Consider the following 24,063-nt stretch of genomic DNA (forward strand, 5'->3'; position numbering starts at 1 on the left):
ACAGACTCTTCAACAAATGGTGCTTGGAAAACGGGATGTGCACACACCGAATGAAACTGTATCTCTATCCTTCACCAGATAGAAAAATAAACTCAAATGGATTAAAGACATAAATATAAGACCCCAAAATATGAAACTACTAGAGGAAAACAGCAGAAATGCTTTAAGACATTGGCCTGAGCAAGATTATTTTGAACATGACTCCAAAAGAGAATTGAAGCTGCTGAAGCCCTGCTTCCTATGAAATCTCCCACTTACTTGAGGGATTCAAGAAGTCCTGAATTTATCCATGTTGCTATGAGGCCAGATGTCATTACAGAAACTGTAGTGGAGGTGTCAACTGAGGGGTCTGAACCCATGAATACCTCTCCTATTCCTACATCATCAGATAGCCATGAACCAATGAAAAGGAAAAAAATTGGCTGTAAACCAAAGACCCAACAATCACCAATTTCCAGTGGGTCTCCTGAGTTAGGTATAAAAAAAAAAAAAGAGAAAAGGAAAAGGAAACATAATATATTTGTGGGAGTTTCTTTTAGATCTACTTAAAGATAAAAATATTTGTCTCCAGTATATTAAATGGATTCAGAGAGAAAAAGGCATATTCAGGCTGGTGGATTCAAAGGCTGTCTCCAAGCTTTGGGGAAAGCATAAGAACAAACCAAACATGAACTATGAAACTATGGAATGAGCTTTGAGATTCTATTACCAAAGGGGAATTATTGCAAAGCTACCAAAAGGGAAGTCTCGCAAAGGTTGAAGGACAGAGGCATGTGTATCAGTTTAAGGATATGCCCAAAAACATAGTGGTCAGAGATGATGACAGAAGTGAACTCTGTAATGAAAATTTAGCAGGAGCTACTGATAAAAAATCATTGGAACGAGTGTCACTGTCGGCAGAAAGTCTCCTGAAAGCAGCATCCTCTGTTTGTGGTAGAAAAAATTCAACCCCCATAAACTTCTCCAGAGCAGAGAAGGGTGTAGCTAGAGTTGTGAATATCACTTCCCCCCGTCACGATGCTTCATGCAGGTTTCCAACTACCACTGCATCTGTATCAGCAACAGCAGCTCCAAGGACAGTTTGTGTGGCAATGCAAGTACCTGTTGTAATGACATCATTAGGTCAGAACATTTCAACTGTGGCAGTTCAGTCAGTTAATGCAGGTGCACCATTAATAACCAGCACTAATCCAACAACAGCGACCTCTCCAAAGGTAGTCATTCAGATAATCCCTACTATGATGACAGTTTCTACTGAAAACCAAGAAAAAATCACCATGCAGCCTGTCAAAATTATTACTCTCCCAGCTACACAGCTTGCACAGTGTCAACTGCAGACAAAGTCAAATTTAACTGGATCAGGAAGCATTAACATTGTTGGAACACCATTGGCTGTGAGAGCACTTACCCTTGTTTGTTTCAATAGCCCATGGTACACCTGTGATGAGACTCTCAGTACCTACTCAGCAGGCATCTGGCCAGACTCCTCCTCGAGTTATCAGTGTGGTCATAAAGGGGCCAGAGGTTAAATCAGAAGCAGTGGCAAGAATGCAAGAACATGATGTGAAAACTTTGCAGCTGAAAGAAGAAAAGCTGGCAGATGCAAATAAGACAGTTACCCACGTAGTGGTTGTCAGTGTAGCTTCAGCTATTGCCCCTTCCTGTAACTATGAAAATGATGGACTAGTGACGTGAGAAATAAAATAGCAGCTCCACCATGTGCTTCAGGCTGTTAGTGGTAGTAGTGACATAAACATTTGCAAGGGAAGTCATCAAGAAAAAGTCAAAGAAGACTTTAAGACATTTTTAATGCTTATAGGAAAACAATTGGCCAGGCGCGGTGGCTCACAATCCCAGCACTTTGGGAGGCTGAGGCAGGTGGTTCACCTGAGGTCAGGAGTTTGAGACCAGCTTGGCCAACATGGTGAAACCCTGTCTCTACTAAAAATACAAAAAATAGCCAGGCATGGTGGTGGGCGCCTGTAATTCCAGCTACTTGGGAGGCTAAGACATGAGAATCACTTGAACCCAGGAGGAGGAGGTTGCAGTGAGCCAAGATCGCGCCATCGCACTCCAGCCTGGGCAACCAGAGCGAAACTCCAACTCAAAAAAAAAGAAAAAGAAAAAAAGAGAACAGGAAAACAATCAAACTTACTGGAAATAAATTACCTATCTCATGTTTCAGTGGGAAATGAACTACATATTAAGATGCTGACAGAAAACTACCTCTTACAGAAACAACTGAACCCGTCAATCAAAAGAATTGAAAGGGACCAAGCAGCTCACTATGAGATCAAGTTACACTAAGACTTGGAACACTAACATTCTGTAAGAGGTTATGTAGTTTTCAGTGGGGAGGGGTTGGGATGACTGATCTCATTGTTACATATAGCAATTTTTGATGCATTTTATATGCATCCCAGCAATTATTACTGTGTTTGCACAATAATCACCTAACTGGTGCTAAGTGAAGACCCTGCTAATAGAGGTATTTTAGAATGTGAATTGAAGAATGGATCCAAAAACTTCAGAAAAAGGATAGCAAAAGAAGATCTAGTGATATATATATACATATATACATATATGTGTATATACATATATGTGTATATATGTATATATGTATATATACACATATATGCACATATGTGTATATACACATATATGCACATATGTGTATATACACATATATGTATATACATATAAGTGTATATGTGTGTATATATACATGTGTATATATACACATGTATATATACACATATATACATATATACATATATACATATATAGTGATATATATATCACTATATATACACACACATATACACATATATATACATATATATGTATATACATATATATCACTATATATATCACTATATATGTATCACTATATATACACACACACATATATATACATATATATATATCTTATAGCTTAAGCTAATTTAAAACAAAGCCCTCAGACTAACTTTTTTTTTCTTTCTTAAAATAAGCTAATGGCTTGTTTGTGTAAAGCTTTTTTATTAAAAGAAAAAATGTAAAAATCTTGTACCTAGCACAGTATTGTTATAGAATTTACGTGTAACATTTTATATGGTAGTTTAAGTCTGTCAGTTTCTTAACTGTGGACAAATTAACAAATGGCTTTGGCCTTTTGCTGTAACATGCCTGTGTCACTCATTCAGCCCTGGCATTTGTGCAGATATATCAGTTTCAGTTCTACTGTCTCTAGGAAGTTCAGGCTCAGCATGAATTTTTGTCAGGTAGCTCTAATACCTGGAGCTTTTTCTTTCTTTCTTTCTTTCTTACTTTCTTACTTTCTTTCTTTCTTTCCTTCCTTCCTTTCTTTTCCTTCTTTCTTTCTCTCTCTCCTTCCTTCCTCCCTTCCTTCCTTCCTTCCTTCTTTCCTTTCTTCTTACAAACAGAAATACTAGATATAGCAATCCCACTATTGGGTGTATATTCAGATAAAATTAAATCAGTATGCTGAAGAAATACTTGCACTCCCATGATTATTGTAGTACTATTCACAATAGCCAAGAAATGGAATCAACCTAAGTGTCTATCAATGCATACATAGATTGTTACAAATGCGGTACATACACAGAATGGAATCCTCTTCAGCCACTAAAAAAACTGAAACCCTTTAATTTCCAACAACATGGGTGACCCTGGAAGACATTATATTAAATGAAATAAGCCGGACACAGAAAGACAAATATCACACGATCTTACTTATATGTGGAATCTAAAAGGTTGATCTCATAGAAGTAGAAAATAAAACAGTGGGTGCCAGAGACTGGGGAGGGAGTGGTTAACAGGTACAAAAGTATAATTAGATAGCAGGAATAAGCTCTGGTGGCTTATTGTACAGCAGAGTGGCTATAGTTTTCAATAATGTATATTTCAAAATAACTGAAAGAGAGGCGTTTACATGTTATCACTATAAAGAAATGATAAATGTTTCAGGTGATGGTATGCTAATTACCCTGAACTGATTATCACACTATGTATACATGTTTTGATATATCACTTCGTATCGCATAAATATCTATAAATATTATGTATCAATTAAAATTTTAAAAAGAGCTGGACATGACCTCCTAAATGAAATTAATGATCCAGTAGTGGGTTGCAACTTATATTTTGAGAAATACTGATTAGTGTTATCACAATAATCATGAAAAGCAGTGAAAGCTAAAAGAATTAAAGAAGTCACCACTAAGCCATGGTGCTGGGAGGTGAAAAAGAAGAGGGAGAACAGCTGCTTTTCATCACATGCTCTTCACTTATTTAACTTGTTCTTATGTGAATTCATTGATTTGATAAAAATGAAAAGTACAACAAAAAAGCTAAGCAAGCAAGAAAGGCCTTTAATTCTTTTCCTGGTTCAAGTTGTTCCTGTTGTGGTTTCCACAGCCCTGATTCAGTTCCCTGGGATAAGAGCCTGCCCCTGGGTTAGAGACCCAGCACCTGACCCTCACCTACTCCTGATCTCTTTCAGCAATGATGTATCTCTGTCATATCCAAACTCGCCTCCAGCTGGTTCAGGAACATTCATGATGTCAGCATGGAAGCCAGCAGGACAACTTGGAGTGGGTTCTTCAGATTGTCACCAAAGGCTGGGAGCAGAGAATGAATTATTTCAGGAGGCGGATCCTGCTACCTGGCTGACTTTACTATCCAGGTGAGGAGGGCATGCCGGCCTCATGCCCAGGCCATCTCTCCAGTTGGAGGACAGGGCCACAAACACCTCCAGCATGGCTTTGGGGAGGCCCAGCTCCAACATGATGCTGCAGTTCCTCACACTATGTTCTCACAGTCTGGGTATAGGTTTTTTATGCTTATGGAGGCTGCAGGCCAGAAAGAACTCAAGGGAGCCCTTGCACAGGGCATCGTGTACCTCCCAGCCTTGGCCTTCTGTCTCCAGCCTTTCCACTGCATTTTCCTTTTCTGCAACACCCTGCAGCACTCCAGGAAGAAGGTATAAGAGGTGAGGATTCCTCCTGATGCCAGCATTTGATCTGTGCTATGCTTGGACCTGTGTGAGTCCAAGCTTTGTTTTTAAGGGCAGAGCCTGAGTAGAACATGAGGCAATTCTGCAACAGGCACAGTGACGATGATGGACCATTGTGTCTATGGCTGTGATTTCAGTGGAGCCCTTCTTTTACTATTGCTGGGGCAGCTTGCCATTGCTGGAAAACAAGGGGTGCACACAGGGTCACCAGCCAGCCTAGACCACAGTTGAAAGCCACCAAAACCACTGTGTCAGCCATAGGCCAAGGACTAATGCAAAACCCTTCCTCTTCCTAGACCTTGATGGGAGAGAGCGTAGAAGCCAAGACATCCTGGAGAGACAGGGGCCAGCATCCGGGCTCCACCTGCAAGCTTAGAGCCAGGTACAAAGATGGGAATCTGCTGTAGTTGGGAGAGAGAGGAGAGTCAGGACCTCACCTTTTGAGAAAGATCCTCAGCAACCCACACTTGAGAGAGTCCATAAGGCTGCTTTTCTTGGAACCTGAGTGGCCAAAAAGCCTGAGCTTGATTCTTGGGTGCAGGTTCTGCGTGAGTCAGGGCTATTAGATGAAGAGTCCTCAATGCATATCCTGAGCATGGATGAGAAAAAGCCAGTTAGTGACAACAACAACAAAAACAAAAAGTTTCAAATGACTATTCCCATGGTCCGTAAGCCCTGGTCTGCAATTATTACTAATGTTGTAGATATGTTTATTTCTGTCTCTAATAAATTGTTTTAAAACTTCAGATAAAATTGACATAACAAGAAGTCCAAGCCAGAACAATCAGGCAAGAGAAAGAAATAATAGGCATCCAAGTAAGAAAAGAAGAAGTCAAACTATATGATTCTACACCTAGAAAATCCTAAGGACTCCACCAAAAGAATCCTGAACTAATAAATGCTTTTGATATAGTTTAAGGATATAATACAAATGTATAAAATAAGTAGCATTTCTATATAACAATAACAAGCTGAAAACCCAATAAAGCAAGCAATCCCATTTACAATAGTCAAAAACAAATAAATAAATATGTAAGAATACGTCTAACCATGGAGATAAAAGATCTCTACGAGAACTACAAAACACTGCTGAAAGAAATCAGAGATGACACAAACAAATAGAAAAACTTTCCATGCTCATTAATTTGAAGAATCAATATTGATAAAATGGCCATACTGCCCAAAGCAATCTATGGATTCAATACTATTCCTATCAAGCTATCAACATCATTTTTCACAGAACTAGGAAAAACTATTCTAAAATTTATATGGAACTAATAAAGGGCCCGAATAACTAAAGCAATCCTGAGCAAAGAGAACAAAGCCAGGGGCATCATGCTACCAGACTTCAAATTATACTATAAGGCTACAGTAACCAAAACAGCATGGTACTGGTACAAAAACAGACATGCAGACCAATGGAACAGAATAGAGAAACCAAGAATAAAGCCGAACACCTACAGCCTTATGATCTTCAACAAAGTTGAAGCAAAGAGGAAATAAGCAAAGAGGAAAGGACTCCCTAGTCAATAAATGTTCCTGAGATATCTGGCTAGCCATATACTGAAGACTGAAACTGGACCCCTACCTTTCACCATATACAAAAAGTAACCACTATGGATTAAAGATTCACATGTAAGACCTCAGAATATAAGAACCCTAGAAGAAAACCTAGAAAACAGCGTTCTGGACATCAGCATTGGCAAAGAATTTATGACTATATCCTCAAAAGCAATTGCAACAAATACAAAAATTGACAAGTGGGACCTAATTAAACAAAAGTGCTTATGGACAGTAAAAGAACTATCAACAGAGCAAACAGACAACCTACAGAATGGGAGAAAATATTTGCAAACTAAGCATCTGACAAAGCTCTAATATCCAGAATCTATAAGGAATGTAAACAATTGAACAAGACAAAATTAAAAACCAAATAGCCTCATCAAGAAATGGGCAAAAGACATTAACAGACACTTCTCAAAAGAAGACATACAAGTGGCCAGCAAAAATGAAAAAATTACTAACCACCAGAGTAATGCAACATTACTAATCATTAGAGAAATGCAATTTTTCACACCTTTTCACTTTCAGAACCCAGTAGAGCTATTGAAGCTTTACAGCTCATGGGGCCTCTCTATGACTGGGAACTCTTAAGAGTTTTAACTCTCAGCCTTGCTCACACTGGGCCTCCAGCAATTTGTCAGTTGCACTTTGCTTTCCCTACCCAGTTGCTTGTTCCTGTGGAGGTCTCTACCTGTGGGTTTCTGAGGCTGTAAGTTGTGATTTTTAGTATTACTCTGTCTCTCCAATTATGGGGTCATGGTTTGCTCCATGACTTCACGTGCCTGAGGGGTCTAAGAAGAATCGTTGATTTTTCACGCGTGTTTTCCTTGTCCAGACACCCAACAGTATGTCCTTCTCTTGGGCATAAGATCTGAAATTATAGTGTTAATGTGTGGTGAAGAGTGGATCCAGCTGGCATGCTCACAATGACCAAATTGTGTTGATCATATTTTAATCCAATACATTGCTCCACTATTAACTTGCAAATAAATGACACATTTGCTTTCTAGACATATTCCAGGAAGGCCAAAGAAACTGGTTCTTATCAATATGGAATAATTCCCCTGGTGAATTTCTTTTAGGATAGACCAAAGCTGATCTAGAACATAATCTTTAGATACTTGGATCCTTCCCACTAGACAAGAAAGAACATCTGAGCTGAAAGGCTCCATTAGAAGAGCAATGTGGGATGGTGTTGTGCTGACAACTGGTAGTCCCTGCCCTACATCTTTGTAGAGGACTGGAGCCCAGAGTGGGCCATGGTCAACTTACATGTTGAAGTGAAGACCTACTTCTAGGTGTGAATGTGCTTATTACAGATATGCCAGGTGCTAAGTACCCCAGGACTACAGTAAAAATAAGAATACATGCTGTATCCACGATCAGGAGGCACACAAGCCAGAGCGCCAGCTGTGGAATCGCACAGCCCGGGTTCAAAGCCTGGCTGGTCCATGACTACCTGAATGACCTGCAGAAAGGTCTTAGGTACATTTGTGAAAAGAAGTGGAGATCCCGCCTGCCAGGAAGGGATGTGGTAAGGGGCAGCATCCAGTCAGGTCAGGGCACCGCGTCCTCTCCTTGGAAACCTTCCTAGCGGGGCTGGTGGCCCTAGCAGCCAGGGTGGCCATGTAGAAGGTGGACCTGGCTCCAGGCGGCATAGAGGCACTGGAGCAGCCCTGGGGGAGCCTGGCAGGATCCGGGTGGCCCCGTGCTTGGCTTCCAGCAGGTTCTGGCCCTGTAACCCAGGGGACAGGCCGGCCAATACAGGGCCACTGGGTGCCAAGGCAGCGCCCAGGCCAGGCGCCAGGCGGGAAGGGCTCTGACATGTCAGCCCGCATACCCCACAGCCCCACAGAGGGACCCATCCGAGGCCACACACCTGCCCGCAGCAGCAGGATGTCCCCAGGTGTTAGAGAGTCCTGCTGGGCCCGGCGGAGGCGGGCGCGGTGGGGGTGGGGCTCTCTCTTTTGCCCTTTGACCTCTCTGGTAGGCGCCCTACGGCGGGGGTGCTGCCGCGCGCTTCGGCGCGTCCTGGTTCTGTCACTAGCCCCACTGGGACCTCACAAGCGCTCAGCTGCCCAGTGCGCGCCTGGCGAAAGAGAAGTGGGAGACTACGGAGCAGCGTCTCCATTACTGACCGTTCTCTCGCCATTGTACCCACACAACTTGCTCTAAATGGGCAATTTATTAAGTATATTTTGTCCCTGGTCCCGCCGCAGGCCCCTGCCGGGCCGTCGCCCACAAGCTCCCATAGCCCGTGAGTCCTCTCAGCCGGGCGCGGTTCACCCTGCGGCGCCCACGTCTACCCCGGGCCCTTTCCGATTCCTCTTTAACCCTCAGCAGAGTCGTGGGCCTTCTCCAGTCAGCTTCTACAGCGCGCCTAGGAGACCGTGTCGTCTCCCATCAGACACGGGCGCCTCCCTGAGGGTCCTGCCTGCTGTGGGCTGCGGGCTCCCCTCAAGGAAGAAACCCGTGCTGTCTGCTGGCAACTCCATGATGTTGGGACACCCCAGCTCGGTGAGGATCCCTCCTCCCAGCAGCAAGTTCACTCTCCAACTGCCTTCACCATGTGAGCTGGCTGGGGCTAGGAAGCTGCTTCCGATTCCAGCCAGGCCACCGAATAAGACCAAGGTGAGGACCCAAGAAAAGCCCAGAGCAGTGATAGAGGAGGAGAGTCAGGTAGAGACCCAGGAGCAGGAGGACAAGAAAAGCCCCCTCTCTCCGCAAGACATCTGCATCCAGGGCCCTGGAGACCCAGAGAGACCTCAGTTCCTTCAGGTGCAGTCCGGGGCCCCTAGAGGGAAATGTTTATCCCAATTGCTTGACAGAAAATAACTTGACTGACAAGGCCCAGGTGTCTCCAGTGAGTTCCTGCTGGGAGGACCATGTTGTCCTCAGCTCACACAGGCCAGCTGGAGGGGTCCTTCCCCTTAAGAAGCCTGACCCATCTCCAACAGTGCTCCTTGATCCCGCCCGGGGCTGTTTCCTGCTGCCAGAGAAGGTGGCCCAGGAAGTGCAGGATAAAGACCACCTGCTCAGCTCCCCAGGCTTGCTGATGTTGGGGAAGAGCCTTCAGCTCTTGCATCAAGGAAATCTTTTCCACCCAGAGCTGCCAGCCACAGGTCCCGCAAAAGAAAATTGTCAGTTACAACTTCTGCCGCTGGCCTCTGCCTTGCAATTAATTGGTATGGGATAGAGCTGAGTTGCAGTTAGACCTTCCAGGAACAACTTTTACAGTCATATTTGATGAGTTCTGAGCAGAAGTTCTTATTCTGGAGTTTGGGAATTCTCTGGGGGATTCTTGGGTAGACTTCAGGGCATCTGTAAACCCTCTAAACATGTAATGTGTATGTAACATGTATGTTTATCTGCATTTTTCTGGGAAATGTGTTGATAAATTTCATTAGATTCCTTATGGGGTCTATGATCCCTAATCAGATGCTGAAGCTAAAAGTCAGACGCAGCCTGTGGCAAATAAAATACACAGCTGGCTCATGGTGAATGATGGGTGTGAGGCCGGAGGGGAAGGACAGTAAGAAACACCAGTCACATAATTTCGGCCTTCTCCTTCAAATCTACCACAGCCTGGAGGCTCACTCAAGGGAAATAGAGCTGGTTTCTCTTCTCCTGCCTACCACACAGACTTGCCAAGGAGCGGCAGTGCAGTAGCCAAACAGCAGGCGTGAGAGGAGAGAGCTCCTCCTGCTCCGTGACTGGATGCACAGCCAGTGGACAAAGGAGAATTCCCTTGCCCTGAGGGCTCTTCTGGTTGCCTGGGTACATGAAGATTTCTCTGTAGACTAAGATGTGGTGCATATCCACCACCATAGAGCTCACATACCTGACCCCATAGGGAGCACTGCTGTCCTAGAAGGCAGAAGGAGAAGAGACAAAATTCAGTGGCCTTCATGATTAGTCAGTACCTGCTCTGGGGTCACACATCCAGTTGGGGTGACCTCTACATTCCAGACCCCCTATCCTCCACCCACTAGTGTAGAAATTGAAAAGATTATACAATTGTGCATTTCATTCATTATGAGCCCCTCAAATGTCAACATGTGATTGGACTTATTAAATGTAGGACTACTTAAAGTAAGAGACAATATCCTGTAGCAATCTTAAGAGAGCAGCTAAACAAATAAAGAGAAAGAAAGAAAGGGAAAGGAAGAAAGAAAGAGAAAGAGAAAGAAAGAAAAAGAAAAGAAAGAGAGAAAGAAAAGAAAGAAAGAGAAAGAAAGAAAGAAAGTCTATATGAACAACCATTGTTTGGTAGCTCCTTGAAGCTCCTGCTTGAATCACTATGGTTCACAATAGTTTTAGCTTTCTGAGAAGCAGACTTCCTTAAATAATGACTACTCTTCTCTTACTGCATGCGGTGTTTATACGTGGCAAAATCTTAAACACCTTTAGCAATTATTTAAAGAAATAAAACAATTCATTTGTAAACCTCGATTTCACTACTCACACATGTAATAAAAAGGATTTGACCAGAGAGAAATAAGTTAAAGGTCATGATGTTCCTTAGAGTAGGTACAAAAGGTAAGTCATGACAATATGATTACATTGCTCCCTGAGGCAGATTTGGTTTTCCCCATTCAGTGATCCATCTATGATTTCTTTCTCTAATCTGATAATTCTCTGACAGCGCACAGGGAGACGGCAAATTCCTTAGGACAGCCATCAAGTGTTTTGTGTTCCAAAAATATCTGGGGTTAACCCAGCATGGTATCAGTCATGAGTAATGACAAGCAAAGTAAGCTTCAAAACTAGTACTTTAGCAAAATAACCTTTCCAGGCTTTAAAGACCTGAACACAAGCTAGACTGAGTAATGGATCAAGAACTGAGTAAATGCCAGTAAGATCAAATGTGAACTGATGTCCTCTCAAGGTGTTTTGGTTAGAAACTGTGTGTGTGTGTGTGTGTGTGTGTGTGTGTGTGTGTTTGTTACCAACAAATCATTAAAATAAGTTAAGATGGAAACCAAGCCTGGGAAATCTCTGAACAAAGCCAATGAGGCCTCCTAAGGGACCTCAACCTTCCTTGATTTGCAGACATAAGTGAAACCTAACTTGAAGTATTTCTTGTAAATGCCTACACAATACTACAGCACTTGGTCCCTGTAGGCTTATCGCACACTGAGTTATTCTTTTTTTGTTGTAATGTCTTGCCACTTCAACCAGACTGCAGCTTCCTGGAGATGGGACCATGTTCCTTATTTGCCAGTCACAGGTGTTGAGTAAATATCCTGCCTTTCCTCCTGTTATGATGGAAGTGGTGTCCAACTCCTACCTAAAGCCCATCCTCTTCTTGTCTTCTGATTCCTCCCCCTTCTGCCTCTCACAGACTCAGTGACATCCATCATCCCCCATCTCTTCTTTTCATGTACTTCAACTGAAGGGGTGGCCTGCCCCTCCACAACTTGTGGGTGTTTCTCGTCAAGTGGGATGAGAAACTGAGAAAAGAAATAAGACACAGAGACAAGTATAGAGAAAGAAAAGTGGGCCCAGCGGACCGGTGCTCAGCATACAGAGGACCCGCACCAGCACTGTTCTCTGAGTTCCCTCAGTATTTATTGATCACAGTCTCTACCATCTTGGAGAGGGGGATGTGGCAGGACTATAGGGTAATGGTGGGGAGAGGGTCAGCAGGAAAACATGTGAGCAAAGATCTCTGTATCATAAATAAGTCTAAGGAAAGGTGCCGTGCCTTGATGTGCATGTAGGCCAGATTTATGTTTGACTTTACACAAACATCTTGGTGCGTTAAGGAGCAGTATTGCCACCAGCATGTCTCACCTCCAGCCATAAGGCGGTTTTCTCCTATCTCAGTAAATAAACGTATGATCGGGTTTTACACCGAGACATTCCATTCCCAGGGACGAGCAGGAGACAGATGCCTTCCTCTTATCTCAACTGCAAAGAAGCCTTCCTCTTTTACTAATCCTCCTCAGCACAGACCTTTTACGGGTGTCGGGCTGGGGGACGGTCAGGTCTTTCCCTTCCCACAAGGCCATATCTCAGGCTATCTTATGGGGAGAAACCTTGGACAATACCTGGCTTTCCTAGGCAGAGGTCCCTGTGGCCTTCCGCAGTGTATTGTGTCCCTGGGTACTCGAGATTAGAGAATGGTGATGACTTTTACCAAGCATACTGCCTTTAAGCACTGTTTTTTAACAAAGCACATCCTGCACAGCTCTAAATCCATTAAACCTTGAGTCAACATAGCACATGTCTCTGCAAGCACAGGGTTGGGGCTAGGGTTACAGATTAACAGCATCTCAAGGGAGAAGAATTTCTCTTAGTATAGAACAAAATGGAGTCTCTTATGTCTACTTCTTTCTACGTAGACACAGTAACAGTCTGATCTCTCTTTCTTTTCCCCACATCAACTTCTCTTTCAGCCTCAGCCCATCAGCTCAACGATCTCCCATTTGATTAGCAATTCATCCAAAGTCCCCATATCAGACTCTAGTTCCATCCTGGGATCCCCCACTGCCACATTTCATAGAGGCGTGGAGGTGTACACATTCACCACCTCCACATCACCACCTCCCCCCATTCTTCTGCCCACTGCTCCCTGACTACCATCCCATCACTCCAGTGGAACACACTTCCCCCAAGGTCACCAATGCCCCCAAGTCACCATAGCCTATGGATACTATACTTAACTTCTAAGCAGCACTATCTACTATTGACTATGAGCTCCTTCTTGAAACACCATCTCTGGTTCCTGGAGAAGGGGTGAGTTGAACTGGCAAGCAGCATCCCAATCTTGCTACGGACATCTGGAACCCTGGCAGAAGGAGGCCCCTCAACCACCGCGGACACTTGAGTTGGCAGGGAAAGCTGCTTAGAGAAGGGGTAGGGGCAGAACTCCAGCCAGTGTGGAGCTCAGAGAGTTTGTTGCAGGAGCTTCTCTAGTGGAGCATGGCCAGGGACACCCATCCCCTGAGGTTCAACTTGCTCCTATAAGAGACTTAAGCCCTAGGAGAACTGTGGGACTTGAACTCTGCAAGGTGGTCCATGAGACAGGGCCAGCCCGACCTGAGCACCCCTCAGTCTCCTGGTCTCTCCTGGGGCCCCAGCCTGGCCACGCCTGTTTGCAATGCAGCCTTGGGTGCCCACAGAGGGTACCTCCTAGGGCCCCACATCATAGCTCCTGTGCTGGCAGACCATACCTGACCAGCAGAGAGCTCCAGCAGAGTAGCCTCACAGACATACCCCAGCCTGCTAATGCCCTCCCCTCATTGCAGCCTCCCCTGTGCTGCTTTGCCTGCACACACTTGCCCACAGCCACCCCCCATATGGCCTTGCCAGAGCATGTGTGTATGGGTAGACCTTGCCCCCACTAATGCCCCACCCCTGTGCCAAGCTACCACCAGCCTGAAACTAGGCATGGAGAATAATGAACACACATCCACCCTGAGTGGTCACTGCCACCCAGAGGAACACACACAGAGGACACACACGCTTCTGTACCTACCAGCACCCCACCCACATGCTAACACCATCACCAGTGCAAACACAGGTAAGACGCCAGCTGGGGTGCCCTTCCTCCTGACACCATGCTGCCTCTGCCACTGCTGTGAACACCTGCACAGAGGCCGGCAACCTAGCACCCACTAGCACCCCACCACAGTGGACAAGCATGCACCCCGCCACAGACCCACTGCCACTGCTGCTGGCACATGCAAACGAGGACAGATTCCACTGCCACCACCCTATGAAGCGCTTTGGCTGGCACCACCCATACAAGTGTTGTGACCAGCTATCTGGGAGAACCACCGTACCCCCAGCACAGTGGATTCCTAACCTCAAGGAGACAGGGAACAAAGTCAGCCCAGTAGAGGTCCAGAATTAGAGCATGCAGTCCAGAAGTTGGGAGCTGAGCTTTGATCCCCTAAAATCTTCCAGAAACAAAGCCAGTCTACTGAACCCACCTTGTACCACAATCAAACCCCCAAGGTTATCAAATAGGATAAAAGAAAAAAAAAAACCCATCCAAAGGACAGAACTTCAAAGACTGAAGGAACATCAGCCCACACAGATGAGAATGAATGCAAGAAACCTGACAACTCAGAAAGCCTGTGTGCCTTCTTTCCGCCAGACGACTGCATTACCTCTCCAGCAAGGGTTCTGAACTGGGCTGAGATGACTGAAATGACAGAAATAGAATTCAGAATACAAACAGGAGTGAAGATCATCGAGATTAAGGACAATGTTGAAACCTAATCCAAGGATGCTAAGAATCACAATAAAACAATACAGGAGCTGACAGACTAAATAGCCAGTATGAAAAAGAACGTAATCAACCTGATAGAGCTGAAAAACAACTACGGGAATTTCATAATGCAATCGCAAGTATTAATAGCACAATAGATGAGGCTGAGGAAAGAATCTTAGAGCTTGAAGACTGGCTTTCTGAAATAACAGAGTCAGACAAGAATAAAGAAAAAAAGAATAAAAAGGAATGAAAAAAAACCTCTGAGAAATATGAGATTATGTAAAAAGACCCAATCTATGACTCATTAGTGTCTCTGAAAGAGATGGAGAGAATGGAAACAACTTGGAAAACATATTTCGGGTTATCACCCATGAGAACTTCACTAACTCAGCTAGAGAGGCCAATAGAAAATTCAGGAAATGCAGGGAACCCTAGTAAGATACTTCACAGGAAGATCATCCACAAGACACATAATCATCAGATTCTCCAAGCTTGAAATGAAAGAAAAAATGTTAAAAGCAGCTAGAGAGAAGGGTCAAGTCACCTACAAAGGGAAGCCCATCAAACTAACAATGGACCTCTCAGCAGAGGTCCATTTCCCATGAGTCACAGGGAATGATCAACATTCTTAAAAGAAACTCCAACTTTCATATGTAGCCAAAGACTTTCATATGTAGCCAAACTAAGTTTCGTCGGCAAAGGAGAATAAGATCCTTTGCAGAAAAGCAAATACTGAGGGAATTCATTACCACTAGACCTGTCATCTCTAGGAACTCTGATTTTATAGATCACATCTGGCATTGCACCAGGTGGAATTTGTGAAAAATGTAAGGAACTATTACTGCTAATAAGGCAAGCCTAATGCTCTAACAATTGTCAAAAACAAAAATGAGAACACAAAAAACAAAAATGAGAACACAAAATACCAAACCCCTGAAGAAGTGTTTTCTCATTCATTTCCTCCCTCCATCCCCCTTCCAGCAGATTCCTGAAAACAGCCTGATACATATTCCTCTTCCCTTCCAGATACAGAATTGTGTGTTCTTCATCTGGGCTTTTGTCCTGCCCATACCCAGCAGGCACACAGCCCATAAAGCAGGAAAAGGAACCAAGGTGAAGGAGGCAGAAACTCCGCAGCCAGCAAGGAGGAGGCGCTATCTCCCTGCAGGTTAGGCAGCTCTGAGCCCTGCAACCCCAGTGTGTGGGAGGTGAGGGTTCTTCCCCATTTGATTGTTTCCAAGCAGGGTCATGTTGTAGTTAACGGTATGGGTTGGCATCCAGAATGCTTGGGTTTGAATCCTGGCTCAGCCACTTACCTTGGATAAGTAATTGAACCCCTCTGTGCCTTATCTTCCCCATCTGTACCTGCCTCCAAGAGTTGTTATGAGAATAAAGGAGTTAATACTTGTAAAACACTTAAAACAGGGCTTACCACATATTAATCACCCAGTAAATGTTAACTATTATTATTATTAAATCCAACTCATAGTTACAATGAAGATCATTATATTATACTGTCCTCTAGTTGCATCCCTTGAAACCACACTACAGGCAAGAAATTACCAAGTCTTCGGGTATTTTAGTTAATTAGCACTTTATTGGATCCAAGATGAAACACCTTGGCCTGACTTAACAGTGAAGACTAAGGTGAGGATCCACAATTCTATTTTACCAGAAATCCTACTTCTAGGAATACCTTCTAAGGGAATTTTCAGATCAGCAAAGACGAGGTACAAAGGGGCTCACTGCAATATTTTTTTATGGAGTGAAAAGCTGGACACAGACTAAGTGTAGAACAACCTGAGAATGATTAAATATGTTATGGTACAGCAATGTGCTTTTGAAGAATTTTTAATAACTAGGAAATACTCATGAAGTAGATGTAAGTAGAAATGCAGGTTAAAAACTGTATTTATAAGTGGATTACATTTGATAACTATGTAAGCACATTTGCAAGAAAACAAAACCAGAGAGATGTATGATGATGTTCACAGTGGGGTTACTGAGAGTGAAGAAACTTACACATGGTTTTTGTTTACATTTTATTTTTTGGTGCCTTCCACGTGTTACACATGAACAAACACAATTCTTATATTTGGAGAAAATGTTAAGTCATGAAACCAAAACATTTAAATACAGAAAGAATCTTTCAGAAGACACACAGTGAACTACCAGGAACTAGAGATAGAACTTATATCCCTAAATTCCTAGTTTTTAAGCCCAGAATGACTCCACATAACAGACGGAGGTGTTGCTACTCTTCAACTTACCTTTGCTCTGGAAGGGAAAGCTGTGAGAAATCTCTCAGTTAAGGATAGATAGATAGATAGATAGATAGATAGATAGATAGATAGATAGATAGATAGGAAGGAGGATGGATAGATAGATAGACAGGAGGGAGGGAGGGATGAAGGGATATAAGAATGGGTGGATGGATGGACAGATGGATAACTATAGATGGGCATAACTTGAGGGAGGAGAGCAAGAGCCTCTGAAGGTGCAAGATACAATTTGGCCTTGACTAATCACGGCCATTCATTTTCACAACACTGGGGAGATGTTGGCTCCTTGGCCCACATATGCTTATTAAGAGAGTGTTCTGAGAAAGCCACAGTTTTAGCAGACAAAGCCCAGGAAAGTTTCACCAGAGAGTTCTTCACCACAGCAATGCTCTGCTCATTCCTCTCATTAATTTAATAAACAAGGGAATTTTGCAAGAGTTTTAATGGAATATAATTACAGCCCTGATTTGGCTCCTTCTGGCTTCTTTTTGTTTTCTAATATTAAAAAACCTTTAAAGGGCATCCATTTTTCTTGAGCAAATAACATACAAAAGACTGCCTTGGCAGGGTTAAATTCCCAGGACCTTGGGTTTAGGGTTGGACTAAATGGCTGGTATAAACCCTTACAAAAGTGTCTTGAGCTCAATGGAGCTTATGTTGAGAAATAAATTTTGTATTTTTTATTTTTATCTTTTAATTTCATTTTTTTCCATGAACTTTTTGAAGTTCTCTTGTGTAATTATTCCTTCGAAAAGCAAATGCAACTGAGTGAGTGAATCTGTAGGTTGGAGCTTAGATTAAACAAATGACTTAAGAAAGGTTCTGGCCTGAGCTCTGAATTTTGCAAGTGTGATCCCTAACTTTTGTTACAAACAATTTCTCCTGGAACAACTTAAATGTAAAGGGCAGTATTATCTTTAGAACGTAAATTTTAGCTATAAAAGATACTGATTGCTTATGAAGAAAAGCAGAGTCTGCCATTCTCATACTGACCAGAGCTATGAACAGTGGCTCCAACCTCTTTCAGCAAGGCCTCCTGAAGCCACCACCCAAACAGGACCCCATGGAGACAACACTCTCCCTCCGACCCACCTGGGCTTTCTTCACTCACCTCAGGGAATTTCTTTTTCTGCATAAATTCGGTGGCGGCCCTGTCAAAATACTTATCATTGCCCTCATTCAGGCTGTAAATCTTTCCTTTCTTACTAATCTTGACATCTTTTTCCACCAGTACAAATTCACCAAGAGCCTAGAGAGATGAAGAGAGATGCCAGGAAGAAGAGAGACACCAGGAAACAGAAGCCCACAGAATCATGAGAAGATGGGGGCCTGCTGGCAGACCTGGGGCCTAGCTGTGGTCACTCTGGAGCCTGCCCCGTGGTGTTTTTATGAGTGGTGGAAAGAACAGTGACAATGTGGAGCCCACAAAGGAAGCTCAAGCAGTAACATAGCAAGAGGGAAGACAATTCAAAGGGAAGAGGCCCATGGTCTTCTTTCTTTTTCTTTGTGATTTCTACTGTCAGGGAGGCTCCTTATTTATAAAGAACATGACTGTGTTTATCTCCCAAGTTCTCAGCCCCAGATTAATGTTTTCAGAAAGACTTGGGCCATCAACAGTTAGAGGAGAAGTTGCACTGATGTGTGAGGGATGCATTTTGACAATTTGTGGTCCAGTTATTTTGTTTATGTTAATGATTCAATCTCAGAAACCATTAAAAGTTTCTGGTATCCCAACTACTCTTACCTGGGGAAAAGAGGAGGTTCTTTCAATTGGAAACTGTGTTCACCTAGCATAAAGAAAAAGTTGGCAAAATCTAAAGGAATTCTCAGACTTATTAATAAAATTGTGCCCAGTCCCTCTTATAGCCACCATGGTCAATACCTGCAGGGCATCCCTCAGATACCCCTTTATCTAGTTCTGGGGACATCAGTCACTAAAACTGTGATCAGCTCACACACAGACAACACCTTAAATGCTGATGTCTCTCTAAGTCACTAGGGGTAAAGTCAGGGCCTGAAACCAGATTCATTTTGATTAATGTTCAAGATTTTGAGAAAGTGAGAAACTCCAAAATGACAGCTTACAGCTAACAGCTAGCCCAGAGGTTCCCAAGGAACATCAGAGATATTCCCAGAATATAAAGAAGGAAGGCCATGCTGTCCATGTCTGAAATAAGATGGTGACTAGGAGACTCAACAACTACACATTCCTCTCTTCTGCTAACAAGACTGACAACTGCTTCTTTACCAACGACTTCACTTTAATCTCCCTGGCTCCTAACTAAAAATTATTAAGATAACTAATCATTAATTGCATCCACTTCCAGGCAATATCCAATCCAGACTGACCCTCTGTTCCTCAAACCCTCTTTAGAATCACCAAGCAAAACCCCATGGTTCCTCTGCAGTGCACTCCCCCGCCCAGTAAATCAAACTTCTTTTTATTACAGGCATGCATGTGATGGTTTTTGTCTCATGAGCTTTAACTCTCTGTGGGCATCTGTTGCTTTGGAGCAGACTAGCCTTCAGTTCCACTTCTGAAAAGTGCCCTGACATCCCTTAAAGAGTGGGATGTCAGTCTAGAAAGATCCGTATCTGGGCCTCTTCTAGACCAAGGCCAGGCACGTGCCTTAGCTTAAAAATTATATACCCCTCCATGGGATTTCAAACCTGAGAGAGAGGCACAGCACTGGAGTTGGTGTCCAGGACAGAGTGGCCGTGTTGTAGGACTACTGCCGTGCTTTCTGCTTCCTGGTCTTCTAGCCCTGCCCGTTCCTAGCCAAGGTCCTCTGCTTTCCCAATGAAAGGAGAAAAGTTCCCTTATCCCCATCACAGGGCATGTGATGGGGGTGTGGCTTGCTGTTTCCGAGCCTCGCCGCTCAAACCTCTAGGGGGAGCATGCAGACAGGCAGGCTGTGGGGCTCCGACCCCATGACAGCATCTAGGTGTGCATGTTTACAGCTGAAGCGCCAGCGGGCGCGTGTTACAGAGTGCTCTTTCAGTTTAGCCATCCGTCCATAGGCGGCTTGCATTAGTCAGCTCAATTATACGCCCTGCCTTATCTTCTGCTATCCACAGGTCAATGGCCTGATGGCAGATGCCAGTGTGTTCTTCCACCGGCGTGTTCCTCTTGAAGTCCAGCCGCTTGTGTGCGTGCCTGCCAGGGTCTCGGGGTTTTTATAGGCACAGGATGGGGGCAGGCCAGGGTGGTCTTGGGAAATACAACATTTGGGCACTGAAACAGAAATGCCTGTCCTAACCTAGGTCCGTGGGCACAGGCCTGGGGGTGGAGCCCTCACCAAGGACCCTGCCCTTTTCCTCCCAGCACTTCCCTGCCCCCTTCTCGTATCACCATCAATGCAGTAACTCCTTTCACTTAATTGAGCTGGGATCGATTTTGCTCTTGCTTTTCAGCAAAGAGCATGGAGATGCACAGCTGTCATTTAAACAGCGGCACTCACTCTTCACCTGAACAGAGGAGCTCATTCTGCATCAGGGTGGGTGAAAACGCCTTGGGTTGATCCACTCCTGGGTCTGGGGCAGGGACTCTCAGGCCCCTGGAATGTTGTTTCCACAATTTTATTAACCTGGAAAATATGCCCCTTTGTTCTGATTGTGTGGTCACCAACAACCGCTGATTTTTAATATGAGCTCTCATACACTCGGATAAGAGGGTCCCTGATGATCAGGCACCAGATCCTTGTCACTGAGAAACAAAGGATCTGTAAATGAATGCTTTGACATTGAGCTTTATCCCACAATGGGGAGTTGGTTAACAGGAGGTGGTCTCTCTGTGCCTGAACAATATGTGTGTTCTGACAAAATCAAATCATCAGGTCTGCAAACCCACAGACCTCACAGGCTGAGTTTGACCCACTGGGGAATGCTGCCTCCATCACTGCTGACTGCCCTCCACAGCATTTCTATCTGTGACAACTGCCACAAGCTATCTCCACTGGACATCAACATCCCAAACAGGCACTAAGCTTTGTGCACTGGGTCTTTGCTCAAATATCCTTTATAGTAGAGTGATGTGATCCAAAGGAGTTTCAGGATAATACACAGAAATCAGGAAAGATTATGCTATGGTTCATCTCTTCCTTCTGTCATGCTGACAAGCTCTCGTGCCCACCTGTGTCCAGACTGGGCCCTGCTGTCGTGACTGAGGGCAGAAAGCAGAGGCTCTGTCTGTGCCTCGGAATCCTTGAGTTGAGTACCTGAGTCAAAGCACCTCCTGTTGCCTTTAGAACTGCTCAGAATGTTCTTGGAGATATTTTACTTGTACTCAAGAGCAGTTGTTTTTGAAATTCGGTCTGGTTTAGTAGTTAAAGCACAGATTGCTGGAGTGTGACTCCTGACACTACCAGTCACTAGCTTGACCTCAGGCAAGTTACTCACCCTCTATGTGCCTCATTTTCCCCATCTGAAAATGGGAATAATAGTAGGACCTACCTCACAGGGCTGCTGTGATGTTTAAATGCATTAATAGATGTAAATTCCCTAGGACAGGTACCTACATTCCTACAACTTATTAACAATTATGTTAGCTGTTACTCTACAGCAACTGTAGAAAGGGCAATTTATTGTCTGAGAGTAACATGTGTAAGCCATAGAGTTTCTGAGGGTTTGCCAGCTTCTTTGAAAATAAAGGGAAACTGTGGCATTAGCAAACTGACACAGCAGTGGGCCTTGGTCTAATGGGTTTATAGGTGAAAAGATTCTATTTGAAAAGTTTCTGGATTTCCATACTGCAAACACTGTTTTGTTAACTCTGTTTCATTTTGAAATTTGCAATCCCCCTCTCTCCACATACAAACTGACATGTGAACTCCACAAGGGCTGGCATGTGTGTTTGATCAATGTTGTATCTCCACCGCCTGAAATGGTGCTTTGGGATATAGTAGATGCTCAATAACATCTGTAAATCTAAATGAAATTTAAATACTGACCTTTCATCTAAGTGAACACAAGGGGTTTTGAAGTCATCATTGGTCAACATTATCTGAGTTTTCACAAGACCTCAGTGTAGTTGGCAAAGCATTTCACAAGTGATAAACAAGGCATCCAGCATTTAAAAGCAAAACTCACAGAGCATTCTACAGGATGATGCTGCTCTAAAGAATTCATGCTTCTGTCTGGAAATTCGCAGCATTATGATTCTTAAATCATGGAGTTCTCATAAACCAAAGAGATCGAGTGCATTTTTGAAAAATGAACTCCTTAAGGACAGGCTTGAGTTGATGCAACTGATTCTGCAGGGCACGCCTACCCCAGGTTCCCTCACTGGGACAGAGGCCCTTCATGGTTTCTGATGATGGTGTTGGCTCCTGAAACTAGGTTTTCAGGCTCTCTGGCCCCAAAAACAAGTGTTAGGAATGACCAGGAAATTATCCCAGGGGACTAGCATTAAAGCACAGAGGCCCATCAAGTCCCCAAGCCCAGAAGCTGCCATATTCTGTACCTACCAAGTCAAGCATGAAGAGGTCCACCCCTTGCCCTGTGGAGAGAGCCACCAGGGTTGTGCTACTGTACAGTGTATAATCTATGGTCACAATGTTGCGGCGAGGCTGCAGGGCATCCCTTTCAGAAGGCTTGTCCTCCGAGGTCTGTGGAAGAAAGGAGAGAAACACGGTGTGCTATTGTCTCTGGAAAGAACCCTTTGTCAGAGGCCTGGGATTCAGATCTCCTTGAACCACTGAAGAAAGTGCAGTTCTTAGAATTTTAAGCTGCCACAAATCTATCCAGAGGAAATGAGTTGCCACATTACCGACAATTCTAGCTGAGCCATGGCAAAGGCCATTTTTGGATTTCTTCCTATTTTCCAAACGCATGTGTCTGCAGCCTGCCAAGAAAAGCACTCCCAGATGCTAAAACCATAAGCTGCGCTCCTGAGCCAGGATAGTCACAACTCAGATCACTGAGCGGAGTGTGCAGCGTCTCACTCTGCACACTCAACAGCCCTCTGAGGCACATAGCACTGTCACCTTCATGGCTCAGTTGGAGAACTCTGAGAAAAAAACAACCTGAGATGAACAATCTACTGCAGTTGGAGCAGCTGCACAACTCACTCAATAGCAGGAAGCCCTGACTCTGCTTTCTCTCTGACTCTGTGGATGCTCCTTCTCATTTGCTTCTCTTCCCCACAGCTCCTCTTCCTCTGGTTCTTTAAATCTTGGTCTTCTTTCTAGTTTTTCTCTAGCCTTTGGTGCATCCAGCCAGTGCAAATGGTTCTTCCTCACCCCCTTATCCAAAATTAGAACTCTTAGCTGCTACGTTTATATTGAGTCATGCCTCCCACCACACACACACACATACACACACACACACACACACACACACTCTTGATGGGGTAGGAGAGAGAGTCCTGACCTAGAATGGCCCAATCAGCCTCTCTCCTCCAGATATCTAGAATTAGAGGACATTCTGGTGATGTAGAGTTAGAAGCCTTGTAAATCTGAATGGTCTCACCCCTATGCTCTGACCTCATGATTTGGTCTTCCAGGTGCTTGATGCCATGAGCATTCAGGGCTAATTCTTTGAAGCTCCCAACACATTTTCATTCTTGAGTTTAGTGTCTGACTTTCAAGCTACATTGTAAGCAACCTGAAGGGAGGTACCCACTCCGTCTTGTTCATGTCTGTTTTCCCACCATGTAACACAATCTGGGCCATGATCGTTGCATTTAATTAATACAGACAAACACACAGATACATATATATGCAAGTTTATACACACACATAAATATATGCATGCATACATGTAGTGGTTTTCAGCATAAGAATCCTACACACGTTTTTTAGATTTATATAATACTATTTCATTTTTTAAGTGATTAAAGTACATATTTTAAATTTAATTATTATTATGAATTAGTTTATTGCTAATATATAGAAATCCAGTTGGTTTTGTATGTTGATCTTGTGTCCTGTGACTTTGCTGAACTCACTCATTCTAGGGAGTGTTTTGGTTTTTTGTAA

The 24,063-nt window shown here is 43.8% G+C and overlaps 2 protein-coding genes across 2 annotated transcripts; one reads left to right on the forward strand and one right to left on the reverse strand.

Moving 5' to 3' along the window:
* The first annotated feature begins 219 nt into the window (after positions 1-219).
* On the forward strand, positions 220-9,776 carry LOC129043499 (ETS-related transcription factor Elf-2-like). The gene is given in 8 exon segments (XM_054500178.1): positions 220-480; positions 482-721; positions 723-1,412; positions 1,414-1,686; positions 5,559-5,685; positions 8,571-8,661; positions 8,800-9,358; positions 9,516-9,776. Coding segments are annotated over 8 exon segments (2,481 nt in total). The 5' UTR covers positions 220-240.
* Positions 9,777-10,177: 401 nt separating this feature from the next.
* Positions 10,178-23,757, reverse strand: LOC129043500 (fructose-1,6-bisphosphatase isozyme 2-like). The gene is made up of 4 exons (XM_054500179.1): positions 23,704-23,757; positions 22,552-22,692; positions 18,198-18,335; positions 10,178-10,447 (listed from the first exon to the last, which is right to left on the reverse strand). The coding sequence occupies exons 1-4, from the start codon at positions 23,755-23,757 to the stop codon at positions 10,178-10,180; spliced, it is 603 nt and encodes a 200-aa protein (XP_054356154.1).
* Positions 23,758-24,063: the final 306 nt, after the last annotated feature.

The sequence above is a fragment of the Pongo pygmaeus genome, chromosome 13 (genome assembly GCF_028885625.2).
Source record: "Pongo pygmaeus isolate AG05252 chromosome 13, NHGRI_mPonPyg2-v2.0_pri, whole genome shotgun sequence".
NCBI classification, from domain to species: domain Eukaryota; kingdom Metazoa; phylum Chordata; class Mammalia; order Primates; family Hominidae; genus Pongo; species Pongo pygmaeus.